General features: G+C 42.8%; 1 protein-coding gene across 4 annotated transcripts in view; it reads right to left on the bottom strand.

Moving 5' to 3' along the window:
* Window positions 1-21,622, bottom strand: part of LOC132382002 (endothelin-converting enzyme 1-like) — a 314,075-nt gene that overhangs the window by 41,906 nt on the left and 250,547 nt on the right. For all 4 annotated transcript variants that reach the window (XM_059951778.1, XM_059951780.1, XM_059951777.1 and 1 more), the window contains 5 exons: window positions 9,661-9,785; window positions 7,502-7,648; window positions 5,983-6,048; window positions 864-1,052; window positions 268-410 (listed from right to left, as the gene is read on the bottom strand). In XM_059951778.1, the coding sequence (XP_059807761.1) occupies window positions 268-410; window positions 864-1,052; window positions 5,983-6,048; window positions 7,502-7,648; window positions 9,661-9,785 (670 nt within the window). The remainder of the gene's footprint in view (window positions 1-267; window positions 411-863; window positions 1,053-5,982; window positions 6,049-7,501; window positions 7,649-9,660; window positions 9,786-21,622) is intronic.

Below are 21,622 nucleotides of genomic sequence, written 5' to 3' on the forward strand. Positions count from 1 at the left end.
CTTAACTACAGTCTGCACTTGACAGTAATTAAAGTTTTGAGACCTTTCCAAGATACAAACCAAATTACTTTATATAATAGAATTCGCTATGAACCGTGGACAATTGTTCTTGACCTTCAATGTTTTTATTTATTTTCCTTCCTTATCCTCATAGTAAATTAAAGCAGACATTACCTGGGCAGATGGAATGAGGCTGAGTGCAGCTGTCTTGTGTCTGTTATGTACCAGCGAGGGAAGAAATGAAAGATAAATGTAATGGAGTCTGACCTTTTATCTGTCGAGTTAATAAGGTCGGAGACTTTCTTCAGGTATTCCTTTGCGTAGATGACCACAGGCTCAGAGTCACTCAGCTCTATTGGATACATGATGGCAGAGAGCAGGGACAGCCAGTCAACAGCTGGAGCCAGCCCCTGAAAAAGGAGAGTTTTACTAAACAGAAAAAGCCCAGGACCAGGAGACAAAGAATGTTCTAGAATGAATAAGAGGCATAGGTTCAGAACTCACAGTGCATTCCAATACTCTGTTAATATTTATAGGCTCCCCGTGCCATGGGGTGGGTGGTCACAAAATGATTACTAAAATCCCCAAACAGATAAAACTTCTAACTCTGCAACTACTTTGGAAACAAATCTTTTGTAGTCTTCACTCAGTGCAACATTAGGATTCAGGGTGGAGGATGGGGAAAGACAATGATCCATTTTGGAGGATTCCAGGTGGTTAACTCAAGGATATACTTCATCTATCTTTTGGTGTAGAGAATAAATTAATCCCTTTGAGGAATGAAATCAACTTGCATTGAGAGATGAATGATGGAAAAAGTTTAAAAGGACTTAAGTGAATGATTTCTTGTAACAACCGCTCACCTGGAGGCTGCGTATTGTCATTTTGTTGTATATTTGTTCTTCATCTGTGCGGTCCACCTGTGAAACTGTTATGTTGGCCAGCTCTGTCTCAAAGTCGAGAACCTGCTGCATTTGGGCCTGGGTGGAAGTCTCCTCGCCACCCAGCAGCACCCCTAGTTTCACCATGTGATTCAAGTAAGCTGTTAGGACCTGAAGGGAAAGGAAAACAGTGGTTTACTTCAAAACCGTTTAATTAGCACAATAACAAAATGAAACACATACATGGTTTCTAATTCTGAAGAGGTAGAATCTCTTAACAATGACAATAATAATAAACCTAAAGTCTTAGTTAGGGTGAGAACTTCCTGCAAGAGTCCCATTTTCATTCTCTATCTTCTTATTCATGTTTCACTGATGTGGCACCGCAGTTTGGCCCATTTGATTACTACGCCTCTCCACTTCTTGAGGAAACATCAAATTAAATTGTCTACTTCCACCTCAGTGATTGTTCAGAAAGTCCTCCAGCTCACAGGCTCCATAGTGTTACCCGTCAGCGATATTCCCACAATCTTCTGCCGAAACCTTTAATAGCTCAATACCCCGAGGGGTATTCTGATACTCTCAAATGTATCTTCAATGACACTTACATTTAAGTAAGTTCATGACAGAGAACAAAAAAGCATAAATATTCCTGGTTTTATTCTTCCCCTCTACAAGAGCAATATGAAAATCACCCTTCATGTTTAAGTTTACAGTCCTTGTCTATTATGCTATGGTACGCTGGGTGGTGGGGGGAAGAAAGTTTGGGGATGGGTGGGAGGGATGCTTGACAATGCTAAGGGCTTCTCCGTACACAGTGTTCCTAATAAATATCTCGAATGTGTGGAAAAGAGACCCCAGTGATCCTTTCAGTAGTCCTCACATCCCTAGGAGTGGCCCTGTGGTCGGATGCCTTGCAGTCCCCGTACCAGATGGTGATGCAGCTGGTCAGGACACTCTTAATGATGGTGCTCCTGTAAAAATGGTTAGAATGTGGGAAAGAGCAGCCTCGATCACCTCAGTCTCCTCAAGAAGTGGAGAGGCTGCCTCAATCTCTTTGACATTCCCTACCGTCAAGCAAAAGTTACAACGGTAATAGGACAAGGGCTGTTAGGACAGAAAACAGCTTCGCCCCCCCAGGCCACGAGATACTGAACTCTCTGCCACCACCCAGGCCACTAATATAATACTCTTTACTTTTTGACTTCTGTTGTTAAAGGCACCTTACGAAAAATGCCAATTTTCTGGAATATGTTTTATTATTTGTAGATTTATTTGTGGTACTATTACTTTGTATGTGTTGTGTGAGAGTTATATGTACTGTGTTGTGCACATTGGTCCAGAGGCCTGCCTTCTTCATTTGGTGAGAAAAATGTATATGGTTGAATGACTATAAACCTGAACTTGAACTTAAACTTCTTACAAGTCTTAAACTTTAAATAGCAAAGACAGTTAACAATAAGTGAATAAATGTAATAAAGTAATTGCTGCCAATAATATACAATCAAAATCTTGAAAGAAGTTAGCAGAGCTAGGCAAAACTGACAGCCAAAATGTACACATTTAACACTGGCAATCAAAAATAACTTTCTCCCTATATGTTTGCATTCTTTCTGTTATTGTTTTTAGTCACTAATTTTCATTCCTGCCCTTGTATACAGTATGCCTTAATCTTTGTGTTAGCATGCACCATTCTAAAGTTTCAAAACCAATTTAGTGATCTCAAATTAACTTACTCTGAGGTAAGCTAGATTTAACAAACTCCCAGTCATACATACACCAGTTATTTACCATACCATAACTACATTTGAAATAAATGGCCCAGTTCTTCCCTGCAAGCATACAAATCCAGCAACATTTGCATTGAATTAGGCTGCCAATATGAATCTGAAGGCAGCTGTCTTTAAACGCTCTGCACTGGAATAAAGGACAAGCCAAAATGAGGAGGAAAAAATAAATCAGTTCTCTTGACACATTGTCACTTCCTGGCTATCACTCAAACATTCCTCTAACTCATCCACAGACAAAGTCATTGGATATTGAAGGACATCTTAAGTGAAAATGGCTTTCAATTTATTGTCAACTGGGTAGGTCTGAGTGAATCCCAGCAATATCTACTGGGAATCATCCTGTCTGGATCTCTGATTGAGAGTTTTATCTGGGCTGAAGCTCACGATAGTACAGTGAGAAATCCTTTATACAAAATCCAAGATACACATCTGCAACAACAGGCAGCAATATGATCCAAAAGAAGTCAAGTTCATATCAGAACCCCTTTGAAGAGGAAACAAATCCATTTCAAACGTTTTAAAGGTACATTTAATGTCAGGGAAATATATACAATATACATTATGAAATTCTTTTTCTCACAACCATCCACGAAAACAGAGGAGTGCCCCAAAGAATAAATGACAGTCAGAATCCCAAAGCCCCCCCAACTCCCCTTTCCTACGTGTAAGCAGCAGCAAAACAACAATCCCCCCCTCCACCCTCACCAGCAAAAAAGCATTGGCGTCCCCCACCGAGCACTCAAAGGGTGCAGCAAAACATCAATAAAGACACAGAATTGGTGGACAAGTAGTCTTTGGGGTACTGCAAGTCTGTGTCTTTATTGATACTTTGCTGCATTTCAATTCAACATACCACAGGCTCTCTTCCTCTCCCTAACAAGGGAGAAAGAGGTTTTCACCATTTCACAGCGAGAAGGGAGACATTTGGCAGATCTTAATCTGTTGATCTGCATACTAAAATGACTGAAACGGGGCATGTCGGATTCTAACAGCCTGAGCAAAGTATGAGTCGAGTCAGTTTTAAGATGAACGCCAGCTTCACATTATTTGGTTGGAGGCATTGACCAGCTGAGGTCACCAATAGAAGATAAACTTCAATTGAAGATGGTGTGGTTATGTCTGGCAGCGTGTCGCCTGCAATTCAGACCATACATTCATCATTCCCTTCCTGTCATTAACGCAGCTGAGATATGGATTCTGGAAACGGGATCTTTTCCAGCAATGCGCGTGTCAGAACTGACTCTGCTTACACACAGAGCAGGCAGCTGCTGTGTGTTCTGGGTGGTTTCCCTTCCAACAGAACCTGATTGTCAGTCACTTGGCAATTTATTTCTCGGTGAAAGGCTCAGGCGAAATGATGAAAGGTCATGAAACATTAACTGTTTTTCCTACGCAGATGCCGCCTGACCTGCTGAGCATCTCCAGTATTTTCTGTTTTATTTTGTATTTGCTGGATTTGTATTGTTTGCTTTTGCTTTCGTTCTTCCACTTCACACGACGCCTTGTACCGTATACCAGAGCCACAGTGATTTAAGTTTTGGTTAAATCTCTGCGGTTGGGTTAAGAGTGCTGGCAATGCCAGCATTGAGTGGCTGCTGACATCTAAATACATACAGCAGCCACTTTATTAGGCACCACCCATACCTAATAAAGTGGCCACCGAGTGTACGTTCGTGGTCTTCTGCTGCTGTAGCCCATCCACCTCAAGTTTCAATGTGTTGTGCATTCAGAGATGATCTCCTACACACAACTGTTGTAACACTTGATTATTTGAGTTACTGTCGCCTTTTTGTCAGCTTGAGCCAGTCTGGCCATTTTCCTACGACCTCTCCCATTAACCAGGTGTTTTCGCCTATAGAAATGCTGCTCATTGGATGTTTTCTGTTTTTCCACACCATTCGCTGTAAACTCTGGAGATTTCTCTAGAAATCAGCAGTTCCTGAGATACTCCACCACCCTGTTTGACACCAATAGTCATTCCATGGTCGAAGCCATTTAGATTACATTCTTCCCCATTCTGATGTTTGGTCTGAACAACAACTGTACCTCTTGACCATGTCTACATACTTTTGTGCATTGAGTTTCTGCCACATGATTGGCTGATTATATATTTGCATTAATGAGTAGGTGTATGTGTGTACCTAATAAAGTGGTCAATGAGTATATGCACGTGCTTACTAATGCATTAATTAAAGCAACAACATGGTTTACTAAGTAATAATCAAGAGAAAATATGCTGAATAGGTGATAATAGAGATCCACCAACATCCCTATACTGTTGAAGCCAGGTGAAGTTTTCAACATCTGCATTAAAACACTGCTATCCACAACTGCTGCAGCCAACTGTACTGCTTGGTAAATAAAATATCTGGACAAGTAACCACTGCCTCTTGCCCACCACCTGTCTGTCTCAAGGGCAGGCAGATGTTATGTTCCTTGCAAGGTGATTAGGACTGTCCAAGAGTACTTGGCTCAGTTACCTAGGGATTCGGCCAGAGTTCCTGAGGAGTGAGTGGCAAACTAGGCAACTTTCCAAGCTATTTCTGGAAACAAACATATTATTAAAATGGATCAAAGATGATTATCAAATAATTATCAGATGCTGAGCTGCATATTGAGATATTAGGGGGTGTTTGTAAACATCCATAAATTTGCAGAGCATATTTATCTACAAAAATGCCTAAACAGATGTTCAGCGGGGGCACTGCTAACATTGGAAGAGATGCACTCAAATCACAATGACGGGAAAAAATGGCACCTTCCAACACTTCTCCCAATTCATTTGTATCACCAATGAAGGACAAGGATATCTTCCTTTTGACTCCATTTATACAAGGAAGATTTACTTCATTTGCAGAGTTTGCTGAACTTTATTTTCAGTAAAACAGATGAATCCAGTGTGGAAAATCTGCCCTCCCTTCAGTGCAATGACACAGGCCAAATAGACTGGGCCAGAGGATGCTGTCAAACTAAGTAGCAAGAGCCCCAAGACTTCCATGCTGAATTAGTTCATCTTTGTTGAAATGGACTTGACTTTGACAGGAGAGTGCAGAAGGTTAAAAGGAGGAGAATCAATCCTCATCCTTGTAGCATGCCGTCAAGCACGGTCTCGTCAACATGTTAAGTGAAGCACTTTAGTAGGAAAATTGCACCTACCTGTGGCGGTGGTGAATGGGGAGATGGTCAACAAGGAGCATTCTACAGGATATTGAGCACTGCTTGAATGGGCTCAACTTGAAGTCATTTAAAAACTGGTAAAATTGATTTAACTTACGAGAGATTTCAGGAATTTACTCTGCTGAGTCACGTACCTTCTCATTGGCAGTTTTGTTGAGATAGTAATCTCTTGAAGGTAAATTTAGCCCAGATTGGTCTATCTGCGGAGGAAGCAGTAAGTATCGAGCAAGGTTAAACAATTTGTTGTACAGGTAGATGTAGTTTGTGATTGTGACAACAGGTACGGTATAGGAGTTCATTTTCATTTCTTTCTCATCAAGATTAGACCTTCCTTTTTTATATTTCTTTATGAACTAGGAGAAGGTCATTCAGTCCATTCTATCTACCGCAGCTCTCAGATTAACCTACTGATCTTTTCCTCCTCACTTATCTCCTTCAACCCATTTTCTCTCACATGCCCACTCATATGGCTCCCTCCAGTTCTCCCACCAGTTCCATGCACCAGGGGTGATTTGCAGCAGTCAATTTATCGGAAAGAATCCAGGGCATCTAGTGAGAACCCCTTCTGACAACTTACACCATTTCTCTAGGTTTCCCACTAACCTGGAGACATAATAACATTTGGAGAATCCAGGCCTCCACCACTGGCTCTGTTGCACAACTGATATCATCCTGGATCTTCTGATTGTTGTTAATATTGGTGGTGGTCTTGTTGAAACAAATGCCAATGTAAAAATCCAGAACTCATCTCTCAATTTTTTCCCTCTCTAAAAAGGGCAATTTAAACTCTCCTTTATGCTATCTCCATTAATCCTTACACTTGGTTCCCCTCATGGAAACGTTGCTTAGACGCATTGCTTTGGTGCACACAAAATGCCAAAGAAAAGCATGCATTCCCATCTTCCTACCCATCGTCTCTTTCCCCAACCAGCTTCACTGAACCCCTTGAATTCTTTCATTGAATGCCACCATAACCAGATTCTCTGCCTGTTATCGCACTGCTGTTTGAGGAAGGCTGCTGAGTTAGCTGTCGGGGGTTCTTCCGTTAAAACCAGAAGAAAATACTGCAGATGGGTGGGGCATTTAAAATAAAACATAGAATTCCGGAGATAAGAATCAGGTCAAGCAGAATATGTGGTGGGAGAAATAACTTTTCATCAGAACTAGAAAAAATTTGAAATTGAGCAAGTTCTAAGTTGCAGAGAAAGTTTCTGGGTCACTTTAAGCTCTTTACCCCACTACCGTGCTGACACTTATGCATTGTCCCTCCACATTATTCCAATTAAGCATAACATAAGATTGAAGATCAGCACCTCATCTTCCAGCTAGGCATGTTGCAGCCTCCTGGACTCAACATCAAACTGGATAAGTTCAGATAATTCCCACTTTTTAGCTCACATTTGCAGTGGTGGTTTTTCTTTCCTCTCCAGGGAATGTCATATTTTCTATTTACATCTTTCCAAGCACTCCTCTTGTTTTAGTAGAGCACCTCATACTGTTAATGAGTAGGCTTTGCTGCAACCTGCTTGTTACCCAGTCTGTTCACCACATTCACTCGGCTGCCTTCGATCAATTGTAGCTCAGGTTTTCTCGGGGCTGAGCTTCCCCTCCCCCACCGTCACATGGACTCAGGCCTTGATCCCAGCTGTGTACCTGAATGACATTACTGTTGGAGTTTTTAGCATCATTGCTGACGTAGACGGAGAAGAACGGGCTGCTTTGGTAGAGGGATGTGACAGCCTGGAGCACTTCTTGAAAGTTGTCCTTGTTCCAGTCTCTGCTGATGTTCCAGCCTCCCAACTGGAGAAAGAATGAAGACTCTTGTTAAGCATCTTAACTTTGAGGTCACAGCTTTCCAAAACTATAAATAGGGCACTTAGTATTAGAGAGCCAAGAGGACTTGTCGTGGTTTGGAGGCTGGCCTGCTTCAATGACCAAGGAAAGCTTTGCTGGCTGGAGTCAGGACTAACTGAAAGAAAAGGTAGTAAGAGATTTGAAAGTAGGAATGGAGAAATCTGAAATGATAGGAGAAGATGGGGGGGGGGGGGTGATGCTAAGAGCTGGAAAGGTGATTGGCAAAAGGGATAAGGACATGGGAGAGGATCATGGGACGGGAGGCCTAGGGAGAAAGAAAGGGGGAGGGGAGCACCAGAGGGAGATGCAGAACAGGCAGAGTGATGGGCAGAGAGAGAAAAAACAGGAGTGGGGGGGGAATAAATAAATCAGGGATGGGGTAAGAAGGGGAAGAGGGGCATTAATGGAAATTAGAGAAGTCAATGTTCATGCCATCAGGTTGGAGGCTACCCAGATGGAATATATGGTGTTGTTCCTTCAACCTGAGTGTGGCTTAATCTTCACAGTAGAGGAGGTCATGGATAGACATATCAGAATGGGATTGGGACTCATTCAAGGGTTGTGCAGCATTTGAAGAGTAATATCATCTGCGATAGAGAAACAAAACCCCACAGAATGTGAAATCATCAGTGTGGTCTTGGTTTAAATGCACCTGATTTCTGTCGCCCTAGCTTACTCTTCACGGCGCTGAATTGAATCTCCTTTTAATGACTTTCCCACAAGGATCCTGCACACATCCTCTGTCAGGTCAGCTAACAAAACCCTCCCCAGACTGAGCAGAGGTAGAGAGAGATTAAAAAGCAATCTAGGTTAAGATAACAGCATGGAAGAAGCTAAGGAGATAGGTGCTCAAGCAATCATTGCTAATCCCAGGTCAGGTGAGGTATTCAGAGAGGAGGTTGAAGATTGAGGAAATGAGGACAATAGAAAACTGGCACAGAAGAAGAGTTGAGGCCTGGGGTAAGGTGGCCAAGATCGTACTGCGTGGCAGGGAAGCTTGAGAGGCGAGGTAGCTTACTCCTGCTTCTATTTTCTTGTGTTCTTATGTTGTTATGAACAGATAATTACACCTGAATTGAACCCTGTTACAGGATCCATAAAAACAGTAGCAACACACACATGAAATGCTGGAGGAACTCAGCAGGCCAGGCAGCATCCATGGAAAAGAGCAAACAGTCGACGTTTCAGGCTGAGACCCTTCGTTAGGTCAGGAAAGGAAGAGGAGAGGTCAGAGTAAGAATGTGGGGGAGGGGAGGAAGAAGTACAAGGTGATAAGTGAAACCAGCAGAGGGGGTGGGGCTGAAGTAAAGAGCTGGGAAGTTGACTGATGAAAGAGATAAAGGGCTGGAGAAGGAGGATTCTAATTGGAGAGGACAGAAAATCATGGAAGAAAGGGAAGGGAGAGGAGCACCAGAGGGAGGTGATGGGCAGATAGGAAGAGAAAGGGAAAAGAAATGGGGAATGGTGATGGAGGTGGGGGGGGGGGTGCGATCGCTGGAAGTTTGTGAGATCAATCTTCATACCATCAGGTTGGAAAATACCCAGACGGAGATTGATTTCTCAAACTTCTGGTATTTCACCATTGCTGTTTCTCTTTCTCTCTCACCAGATCACCTTACCTGTCCATCACCCTTCCTCCCCTTTCCCTTTCCTCCTCCCCCTCCTCCTACATTCTTACTCTGACTTCTCTTTCTTTCTAGTCCTGATGAAGGGTCTCGGCCCAAAAAGTATGACTGTTCACTCTTTTCCATAGATGCTGCCCGACCTGCTGGGTTCCTCCAGCATTTTTTGTGTGTTGCTTTGAATTTCCAGCATCTGCTGATTTACTTGTGTTCGCAGTAAAAACAATATCCTGATTCCAGACTCAGACTGATCACCTGCTGAAAATCATTAGGGACAATACTGGAGTAAGGAAGTTCATGCAGTGACAGACACATTCTCCAGCTCCCGGTACTCACTTTGTTAATGACGTCAAGTAGAGGCTTTTCCTGCAGCTCCTCAATTTTCTGCTCATTCATGCAGGCCTGATAGAAATGCAGGGCTTTGTGTTCAGCTTCACTTGTGGTGTTCAACTTTTTGCTTTCTGGAGAGAAACCAAACATTTTTAAGGTCCGTGATGAAAGTTTAGAGTGAACTCAGCGCAAAATTCAACATTCATTAATGTACCCACTTGATTAAAATTCAGACATCCATTTTCATTCAGAACTATATTATACTCATTTTATAAGCCCCTAAGCCTTTGATTGCCCTTTGAGGTGGAACACTGGTTAATCTGGTGGTGTGGGTGGTGCAGCTGTTTCACAGCTCTGAAATGTGGGTTCGATCTTGACCTCCGGTGCCATCTGTGTGGATTTTGCATGTTTTCCCTGTGACCGCGCTGATTTCTTCCCACGCCCCAAAAATGTTCAGGACGGTCGCTGAATGGGATATTGTAAATTCCTTCTTAGAATAGGCAAGTGGCAAAAGAATCAGAAGGTGAAGTTAATGGTAGTGCGAGAGGGAATCAGCTACAAGGCTACAAGGGAAAATGGAGGGGCAAGTGTGGCTGATAGCATTGCTCTGATGGGTGTCAGCATTGCATTGATGGACTGAATGGTCCCCTCTTGCTAGCATTAATCCATAATTTTAATCTTTACTTTTTAACATGCCAAGTGGATGACATCATATCTGTATTTACCAGAATCCATTTGGCATAGTTTTCTTTCTTGCTTAATCTCTCCTCATGCCTTCAGGTTCCCATCTCCTCTGCTTACAGCCTACACTTCATTCATCCAGATCGTGGACAATGGTTTCCTATCCTATTACCTAACTAACTGAGGAACCAACAAAAAACACTTGCAGAACACCGCTAATCTTGCCAGTTTGAAAGCCTGCCAGTTTCCTGAACACATCAATGCTTTTTTTTTTAAAAAACACCACAAGCTTAAAGTTCACACTATATCGTGCGTGTTTTACAAAGTCATACAAAAAATACCCATTGAAGTTCTCTTGTTCCCTACTTATTATTTTCAACAATAATAATAATTCCGTTTCCACAATAATAATTTAATGTTTACAAATATATGGGTGTGGGAGGAGCTAAAGAGTATTTTGTGGATCTGGGCGACTTCTTCCAGTTTGTCTGCGAATCGGTTTATTTCTTCTCTTTTCTTTTCCCCCCCCCCCACCCCCCACAAGGTGACTGGAGTCTGGTCAGAGTCTGTCATCTTGAGCTGTAGCTCAGACTGTGGTTCTTCATGGGCGGTGGGTTCCTGCTCTCGGCACTCGCCGAGTGGCCCGGTGTTTTGGCATCTATAGATGCTGGTTGGAAGATGTGTGAATTTAGGGAGTGGTCCTGTGGATGAGCCCCAGAAGACTGAAATATCGAGACAGCAGACAGGCGGTGAATGCCGCTGTTGAAAGAATGCCTCTGAGCTCAAGCCATGTCTTTCTCGACGGTGAGTGAGAGTCTGCTGGTCGTCGAGTTGGGGGAACTCGGACAAGCGATGTGGTAGATTGTCACATCGAAACAGCGAGCTGTTGAACTCTCCTGTTGCTGTGGTAGGAGAGGTGTGTGTGTGAGGGAGGGGGAGAGAGGGGGGAGAGAGGGGGGGAGAGAGAGAGGGGAGGAGAGGGGAGGAGAGAGGGGGAGAGAGGGGGAGAGGGGGAAGAGAGGTGGGGAGAGAGGGGGAGAGAGAGGAGAGAGAGGGAGAGAGAGGAGTGAGGGGGAGAGAGGGGGGAGAGGGGGAGAGAGGGGAGAGAGAGGGGAGAGGGGGAGAGAGAGGGAGGAGAGAGAGAGGGGGAGAGAGAGGGGGGATGGGGGGAGAGAGAGAGAGACTGTATGTCAAAGTGTTGGGATAGACCAGGGGTGGGCAAACTTTTTGACGTGGGCCACAAAGGGTTCTAAAATTTGACAGGGGGGCCAGACCAGGAGCGGATGGATGGAGTGTTTTGGTAATATACCTCATAAGAGAAAATAAAATATCATGGGATATGTAGAAAACATGTGCTTTAATTTCAATTGAAAATGAACAAATGCATTACAACAAAATATCTGTCTTTGAAGTCCCATGGTATTTAGCTATTTATTGAAATGACTTTTAAAACACTGAAAATTAAATGAATAAAATACAGCTTTTTAAAATAGTAACAGTTATTATTTTAAAGCACTGAAAATTCTGTTATCCTTCAAGATATTATCATCATCACTCTCCTCCTGACTGTCTTTATTTCAAAAACGGTAGGAGATGCAGGTCTACTTGTCCTGCTCCTTCTTATTCAATTGTCCCCTGTGTCAAAACTCAACAACGACCAGCACAAAGACAGAACAGTGAGAGTGCACCAGTATGCGGAGCGCGTTATTTGATCTGGAGCGCATTTTTTATTTTGAGAACGTACGTGCACCTGCGCACTACTCATGTCCATCACTTAACAGAAATGACATGTAACATGTAAGGCTTATTGAAAAAAATATTTTCAAATGCATTTTTTACATAACACAACGAAGAAACTTATTTTTAATTTCAGTGGGAACAGTGCTGTTGGTCTCCCTTTTTAGCCAGCGCATCAAAGTCTGGATTTAGTTTTGTTGTGGCGATTCTCAGGATGGATCTGAGGTGTTGGTCAGTTAACTTGGATCTGTGGCTGGCTTTGTTGATGTTCATGACGCTGAATGCCTGTTCACACAAATAGGTCGAGCCGAACAAAGAGTAAAGCGCAATACGCTGCACCTCAACAAAGGTCAATGTGTAGCGGTGTGCTACATGCAGCGCTAAAATTACGACACGGAGTCGGTAACTGCAGTCAAAGAAAAAAACTTTATTCGAAATCCCCAGCCTCACTTTTAAGCCTCTCTCAACCTGCCCCCCCATGGTGCAGAGGCTCCAAAGCTCTGTGCTCGCAAATCCCCGCAGGCTATCTCCCTTAGCCGGAACGCTGGCTAATTGTGAGCCAGTTCGGATGTGCCAGGAAATGGGTCACCACAAATGTATATAGAGTGCGTCATCTATTGGGAAAACGCCAGAATTGTGGGGAAAAAACGTTAACAAGGTTTATTAATATAATTTCATCAAGTTCCGCGGGCCGTAGTTTGCCCATGTCTGGGATAGACAGTGGTTTTTGATGGACTCTCAATCATGGTCTCTGGGGGCTTTGCTTCCATGATGGGTGGTGGGGTTGAAGATTAAGGATTTCAGGTTTTATATTGTATATACTCTTTTGATATTAAAATTAACCATTGAATCATTGACCCATTGAATATTTCAGCATTCTCAATTAGCTGGAAAAATATTAGGTTGTCCAATTAGTTTACCTTTAATTACAGACTCAGTTAATATCCTGCAGGATGTTGGTTTCTAATTCCCTGGTTCCCTTTTCTCATCTTTCTTAAGATGTCATGCACAATTTTACAGTCAAGGCTCCAAAATGAAGAGAATTGAGAAGAATATAGTTAGGTTGCATTTAATGTTCTGAGCTACTCTCTTTAACAAAATAACTTTCAATAGCACTATGGAGAGGAATCATTTTTCTGTGACCTTTATGTATTGTCTTAAGGAGTGGAAACATATTGCATAGCAACTGAAGGGAATTTGGCAAGTGCTTGGAATGAAGTTTTTTTGCTGGGTTACACGTAAACAGTGCAGGCACAGGGATTCATTTAAAGAGCTAGCATAGGTTCTATGGGCTGAATAGCCCCATTGTTGCTGTATAGTACTAATATTATAACTTCATCAATGTGGCATGTGGCCAGTAGAACTGAAGTTGTATCTCATTCCTTTTATTCCTTTTTCAGTTATTGTTTTGCTTGACTATTTGAACTGGAGTTTTCTCGTCCTCTGCACATAAGTGAACATTTGGCTTTTGGGAGGTCCATAAAATTAAATTCAAGTTTAATTGTCATTTAACCCTACACGCCTACTCGTGAATATAGGCAAATGAGACTGTGTTACTCTGGGGTCAGGGTGCAAAGGCACATGACCAACAGTCAGACATGGTAAGCACGCATAAGATCATAATCATATACTGAGTCCCAATGCTCACCGCCACCCCCCACCCCCACTCCCACTCACGGCTTGCTGTGGCTTGACGTCCGTCCTCGCTCATACAAGTCAATAAACCCATATAGAATATCAGTAAAAATGCAACAGTGCAGAATACGTGTTCCTCCACCCTGCTCACTCTTGTGAAACATGTTTAAATCTACTCTGTGCCCTGCCCACAGCATTCAGTCCAGTCACCCCTACCAGGACTGGTCACAGCTGCAGGGTTGGAAGGTTCTCTGGCGTTGCCTCATGGGAAGCAAACGTCCTCTACTGAAGAGAGTCAGTGTTCAAACAACAGCAGTGGCTGGAGTAATGTCGCAAAAGTCAAACCTTTCCCCTTAAAAAAAAGCTCTTCACAAGTATTATGTATAACTATATTCACGAGCTGTCATTAATATCTCTTAAGCATCTTAGCCAGCACTAGCACTTCAAATGAATCACTTCTCTGGGTAAGTTTCATGCACATACAGCCCCACATCCTACAGCCATTGAAAGATACAGCACTGAAACAGGCCCCTGGCCCACCGAATGGGCAACAATCATCCCCACATAAATTCCATTTATTCTCCCCACATTGCCATGAACTTCTTCTAGATTCCACACTCACCAACACATTAGGGGCAATTTACAGTGGCCTATTAACCTTCCAATATACACAGGGAAAATTTGCAAACCCCACCCAGAGACATGATTGAACCGGGGTCTCTAGCGTTTGGAGATAGTGTCTCAGCGAGCTGTGCTATAGTGCTGCACTGTTAATAGAACTGTTACTTTTACATAATTGTCTCTATAATATGATTGCAAATATCTTGCATTATGATGATATATTAATAATGGAGCTTTGCATTCCTGGGTATTAACATACCCGATTATCTGTCCTGGGTCCAGTACTTAGAAGCAATCATAAAGAAAGTACACCAGTCTTTTATTTTCTTTGGAGATTAAAGAAGTTCAGCTTGTCATTGAACACTTTAAATTAAAGTTTAAGCTTAATTGTCATTCTACTATACACAAATACCAATTAATACAGCCAAACAAAACAACGTTACTCCGGGGTCAAGGAGCAAAACACAGTACCAATAGTTATTCACAGCACTAGGCACATATAAGACACAAAAGATATATAGCAAAAGTCTCTGAATGCATGAACGTTCCAGCAGTCTGCAATCAAGCACAATACATTTTGACTTCTACTGAGTGAATGCGGTGGGGGGGGGGGTGGAGCAGCACCGACCCCACGTCATGCCACCTCTGGCACGCCAGTGGGGCACACCGACTCTGACGCATCTCCCCTGAGCGGCTGCAAACTGGTGACCCTGTCCTCCTGACAACCATGGCGCCGTGCAGCTCCTCCCACCATTCGCCAATAAAGCAGGGCATCATTCCACCTTACCAGTGACCAAACAAGGCCTTGCAATCACTAGACAACCACTTACTGCCAGACTGCGCGCTGGCTTTGTGCACCGATGCCTCTCAGGCAGCAGCACGGTCCGCACTATGTACAACTCCTGCAGATTCCCGGCCAATGAGCAACTCACTGATGGGGGTAGACCTGCACTGTATTAAGTTATCAATGTCCAGCAGTGTCTTGCAATCATAACAAATACATTTACAAAAAACAATTAACACCTTTGGCTGCCTCCATTGAAGCGCCGCCACCTTACTACAAGCTTGTGCAGATGTAATGTTGAAGGTATCCTGACTGGCTGTAACATGGTATGGCAATTTGTATGGCCAGGGACATAAGAAACTGCAGAGAGTAGTGGACTCAGCTCAATACAGCTGGGGCACGGCTCTCCCCACCATTGGTAGCATTGACATACAGCGGTGCCTCAGAAGGCAGTATCTACCATCAAAGATCCCCATCATTTCGGCCATGCCATTTCTTTTTCACAGCTACGATTGGACAGGAGGTACAGAAGTGTGATAAACACAAGAGATTCTGCAGATGCTGGAAATTTGATGGCCCACATCGCCAGGTTCAGGAACAGCTGCTTCCCTTAAACCATTGGAGTTGTGAACTTCACAATGGATTTTCCTCAATTACTTACACCAGTTCTGCAAAACATTTACCAGAAAATTCTTGATGTTCATTACAAATTTCCACACAGCTTAAAACACACCTAACAATACACTTGTATGGGCTTGTTTATATTTCCAACAGATCATTTGAGCAAGGGCCCAGGGAAAGTGGATTCTGACCGTTTGAATGTTCAATAGATTTGGAAGCAAGACTAAAGAGTCCTGCATTACTGTAGAGCCCAGCAACCTGAATAAAACATTTGATTATATAATGAGGTAGATCGCATACAAATCTGTGCAAACAATTTTTCAGTTAACTCCTCACCATCCAACCCTATTAATAAAACACAAACAACTTTTTATTCCATGAAGAAAATTTGTCTTTTATTCTACTTCAGAATATGGGGTGACATAAAAGGTAAGATAGATATAAAACTGTTTCCTACTACAAAAACTTGCCTCTATATAATCCCTTTGGAAAGCTAAACATACAGAAGAGAAAAGTGACTTGTTTCTATGGTGATGAGGCGTACAAAGGTCAGGCTTTTCGAACAGAAGAGCTCACAAAAGGGAAAGGGTGGTTCAGAAAGTGAATCAGCAGGTTTGCAAAACCAAATCTTCATGAGAGTATCCCCCCCCTTTGCCATTAAAAGAGTTCATTGGAGCGCAAGGTCTAGCATGAAAATCTCACCCCAGGAGTGCATTGGTCAATTCTTTAAACCATTTTGCTTTAAATTTCATCCTGAATGCTTAGATCATAAGACATGGGAGCAGAATTAGGCCATTCAGTCCATCGTGTCTGCTTCAGCATTCCATCATGGCTGATTTATAGACAATAGACAGTAGGTGCAGGAGTAGGCCATTCGGCCCTTCTAGCCAGCACCACCATTCACAGTGATCATGGCTGATTATACACAATCAGTACCCCGTTCCTGCCCTCTCCCCATATCCCTTGACCCCGCTATCTATGAGAGCTCTATCTTACTCTCTCTTGAATGCATCCAGAGACTTGGCCTCCACTGCGTTCTGGGTCAGACCATTCCACATATCCACCACTCTCTGGGTGAAAAAGTTTTTCCGCAACTCTGTTCTAAATGGCCTGCCCCTTATGCTTAATCTGTGGCCTCTAGTTCGGGACTCACCCATCAGCGGGAACGTGCTTCCTGCCTCCAGTGTGTCCAATCCCTTAATAATCTTATATGTTTCAATCAGATCCCCTCTCATCCTTCTAAATTCCAGTGTATACAAGCCCAGTCGCTCCAATCTTTCAACATACGACAGTCACACCATTCCGGGAATTAACCTTGTGAACCTACGCTACACTCCCTCAATAGCAAGAATGTCCTTCCTCAAATTTGGAGACCAAAACTGCACACAATACTCCAGGTGGGGTCTCACCAGGGCCCTGTACAGCTGCAGAAGGACCTCTTTACTCCTATACTCAATTCCTCTTGTTATAAATGCCAGCATGCCATTAGCTTTCTTCACTGCCTGCTGTACCTGCATGCTTGCATTCATTGGCTGATGTACAAGAACACCTAGATCTCGTTGTACTTCCCGTTTTCCTAACTTGACTCCATTTAGATAGTAATCTGCCTTCCTGTTCTTGCCACCAAAGTGGATAACCTCACATTTATCCACATTAAACTGTATCTGCCATACATTTGCCCACTCACCCAACCTGTCCAAGTCACCTTGCATTCTTATAACATCCTCCTGACATTTCACACTGCCACCCAGCTTTGTGTCATCAGCAAATTTGCTAATGTTACTTTTAATCCCTTCATCTAGATCATTAATGTATATTGTAAACAGCTGCAATCCCAGCACCGAACCTTGCGGTACCCCACTGGTCACAGCCTGCCATTCCGAAAGGGACCCGTTAATCACTACTCTTTGTTTCCTGTCAGCCAGCCAATTTTCAATCCATGTCAGTACTCTGCCCCCAATACCATGTGCCCTAATTTTGCCCACTAATCTCCTATGTGGGACTTTATCAAAAGCTTTCTGGAAGTCCAGGTACACTACATCCACTGGCTCTCCCTTGTCCATTTTCATAGTTATATCCTCAAAAAACTCCAGAAGGTTAGTCAAGCATGATTTTCCCTTCATAAATCCATGCTTACTCAGACTGATCCTTCTACTGCTATCCAAATATGTTGTAATTTCCTCTTTTATATTTGACTCCAGCATCTTTCCCACCACTGACATCAGGTTAACCGGTCTATAATTCCCTGTTTTCTCTCTCCCTCCTTTCTTGAAAAGTGGGACAACATTAGCCACCCTCCAATCAGCAAGAACCGTTCCTGAATCTATAGAACATTGGAAAATGATTACCAATGCATCCACGATTTCTAGAGCTACCTCTTTAAGTACCCTGGGATGCAGACCATCAGCTCCCGGGGACTTATCAGCCTTCAGACTCAACAGTCTATCCAACACCATTTCTTGCCTAATATAAATTTCCTTCAGTTCATCCTTTACCCTAGTTCCTTTGGCCACTATTACATCTGGGAGATTGTTTGTGTCTTATCCCTCTCAACCCCATTCTCCTGCCTTCTTCCCATAATCTTTGATGCCCTGGTTAATGAAGAACCTATCAACCTCTGCTTTAAATATACCAAATGAGTTGGCCTCCACAGACATTCGTGGCAATGAATTCCACAGATTCAGCATATTCTGTCTGAGGAAAGTCCTCCTCATCACTGTTTTAAACAGGCATCTTGATGTCCTTCTATTCTGAGGGTGCAGAAGCATTCTCTCTACATCCATTATATCTAGGCCTTTCAATATTTGTTAGGTTTCAATGAGATTCCACCCCCAGCCCCCCGATTCTTCTAAACTCCAGTGAGTACAGGCCCAGACCAATCAAATGCTCCTCATACACTAACCCTTTCACTCCTGGAATAATTCTCGTGAATCTCCTCCAGACCCTGTCCAATGCCAGCACATCTTTTCTGAAATAAAGGGACCAAAACTTTTTACAGTACTCCATGTGTGGTCTGACCACAGCCTTATAAAGCCTCAGCATTACATCCTTGCTTTTATACTACAGTCAAAATGAATGCTAAAAATTGCATTTACTTTCCTTACTGCAAACTCAACCTGCAAGTTAACATATGGAATCCTGCACGAGAAGGCCCAAGTCTTTTCGCACCTCTGATTTTTGAATATTCTACCCATTTAGAAAGTAGTCTATGCCTTTATTCCTTCTACTAGAGTGCATGACTTTACACCACTACACTATACTGCATCTGCCCCTTTGCCCATTCTCTGCCCTTCTGCAGACTCCCTGCTTCCTCAACACTTCTTACCTTTGTATCATCCACAAACTTGGCCACAAGCCATCAATTCCATTATCTAAATCATTGACATATAATAAGAAGTGGTGCCAACACCAAACCCTGCTGCACGCCACTAGTCACTAGCACCCAACCAGGAAATGCATTCTTTGCCTCCTGCCAGCCAGCAAATCTTCTACCCATACTAGTATCTTTCCTTTAACACCACAGGCTCTTATCTTGTTAAGCAGCCTCCAGAATTACCAATCCAGAACTAACTTCACCCTAGTGGGTTCTAAAAAGCCATCTTTAAGGCATTCTATAAATGTCCTTTCTTGGGATCCAGCACTGACCTGGTTCTCCCAATCTATCTGAATATTGAAATTCACCATGACTACCTTACCATTGCCTTTATTTCATGCCTTATCTACTTCCTGCTGTAATTTATATCCCACATTCTGGCTAATCTCCGGAGGTTTGTACATGACTCCCATCAGGGTCTTTTTAACCCTGGCTGTTTCTTAACTCTATCCACAAGGATTCTACATCTTCCAATCTTATGCCACGTCTTTCTAAAGATTTGATTTCTTTTCTTTTTAAACCAACAGAGCCACAAAGAAGTGACAGAGTCCTTCTGATACAATCTGTATCCTTGGATGTCGAGCTCCCAACTATGATCTTCTTTCAGCCACAACTCAGTGATGCCTACAACACTATACTTGCTAATCCCTAACTACACTACAAGATCATCTACCTTTTTCCATATACTGTATGCATTGAAATTTAACACCTTCGGGTCCTGCATTCATCACCCTTTTCGATACTGCCCCCATGTTATACTTCAATTCACCCCACTGACTCCAATAATGATTGATTATCTGCCTGCTTTTCCTCACAGTCTCACTATACAATGCATCGACTTACTTTATATATTAACTGTGCCATCCTCAGCCCTATCACTCCAGTTCCACTGCCAAATTCATTTGAACGCTCCCCAACAGCTCTAACAAACCTATCTGCAAGGATACTGGTCCCTGCTCGGGTTCAAGTATAACTTATCCTTGTTTATGGGTCAAACCTTCCCTAGAAGAGATCCAAAATGATCCAGAAATATGAAAAATCTGCTCCCTGCATCACTTCTTCTGCCTCTCATTCATCTGTATCATCACCCTATTCCTGCCCTGCCTAGCATATGGTACTGGAAGTAATCTAGAGATTGCTACCTTGGAGGTCCTGCTCTTCAGCTTCTTCCCTACCTCCCTAAAGTCACTGTTGAGGACCTCTTCTCCCTTTCTATCTATGTCATGGTGCCAATGTGCATCACAATCTCTGGCTGATCACCCTCCCTCTTGAGAATCCTCTGAGGCATCCTGGACCCTAACACCACCTGGCATCTTTCTGGTGGCCACAGTGTCTCCTGTCTGACCCGCTAACTAGCAAGTCTCCTATCAATACCACTCTGCCAGACTTAACCCTTCCCTGCTGAACCTGAAAGTCGGCCACAGTGCCACTGGCCCGGCGGCTGCTGCTGTTATGCCAATAGGTCATTCAGCCCCAGCAGTATCCAAAGTTGCTGAGGGGAGCAGCCGTGAGTACTCTCACAAAGGGAGATAAGACTGTAATTACCCAATCTTCAAGGACTAGTTCACCTCCCTGCTTATTCTTCATGTTGAGTTCAGCTGCCAATGTCTATTATTCGAGTGGCGGGTCCCCTCTCCCTACCAAGGAGGAGATGCTTCCAGTTAACAAAATAGTTTAAACCAGCGTTCATTGATTTTTAGTGATACACATTTCAATCCAAACAACATTCCTAAAATTTAGACCTGACTTGCTGAGGTCCTCCAGCATTTTGTGTGTGTTACTTTGGATTTCTGGCATCTGCAGAATTTCTTGTGTTTAACACTCTTAAAACATTTAAAACTCATAATGTATTTCTATCTTAAACATTTCCAAAACACAAAGCATTTCTAAAACAGAGATACAATTCCTATAAACTAAGACGACATACCCACGATGCAGACAAACAAATCACCCTTGCAGAAAGAGAAGCCAGAGGAATGGATTTCCATGTTTCTCACTGTTCTTTATCTCATTGCTCTTACCTACATTTATACAGTTTCTCTGCCACTTGGATGACTTCACACACTTATGACATATCCTTAGGAACCTTTTTACTCCAAAAATAATTTAGAGACAGTTCTCAGCCACCTACAATCAACGCTGTAAAGCTAACATCTTTGAGTACATAAATCCTCCTCTATAAACACATCATTAATTTGATATGTTGAGTGATATTATCCATCTGGATTGCAAGATTCCTTGAACTAAGCAACATAATCAACTTTGTCTGTTATGAAACAAGCCATATTAAATAACCCATTGTCTTATACTATACTCTTGAGTAGTTATAAACGAGTGCAGTGGAGACAGCACATCCCCTATATATATATATATACACATATATATATATGAATCTTGCAATGCTGCTCTATAAATAGAGCTTATTTTAGCTAAGCTGATTACTACTTCCTATTTACATTTTAGGGACTGAAGACCAACTTTTGTTGACAACCAGAAGCTACACAAAATATGTGGTT

This window comes from Hypanus sabinus, chromosome 27 (genome assembly GCF_030144855.1).
Source record: "Hypanus sabinus isolate sHypSab1 chromosome 27, sHypSab1.hap1, whole genome shotgun sequence".
Lineage (NCBI taxonomy): Eukaryota > Metazoa > Chordata > Chondrichthyes > Myliobatiformes > Dasyatidae > Hypanus > Hypanus sabinus.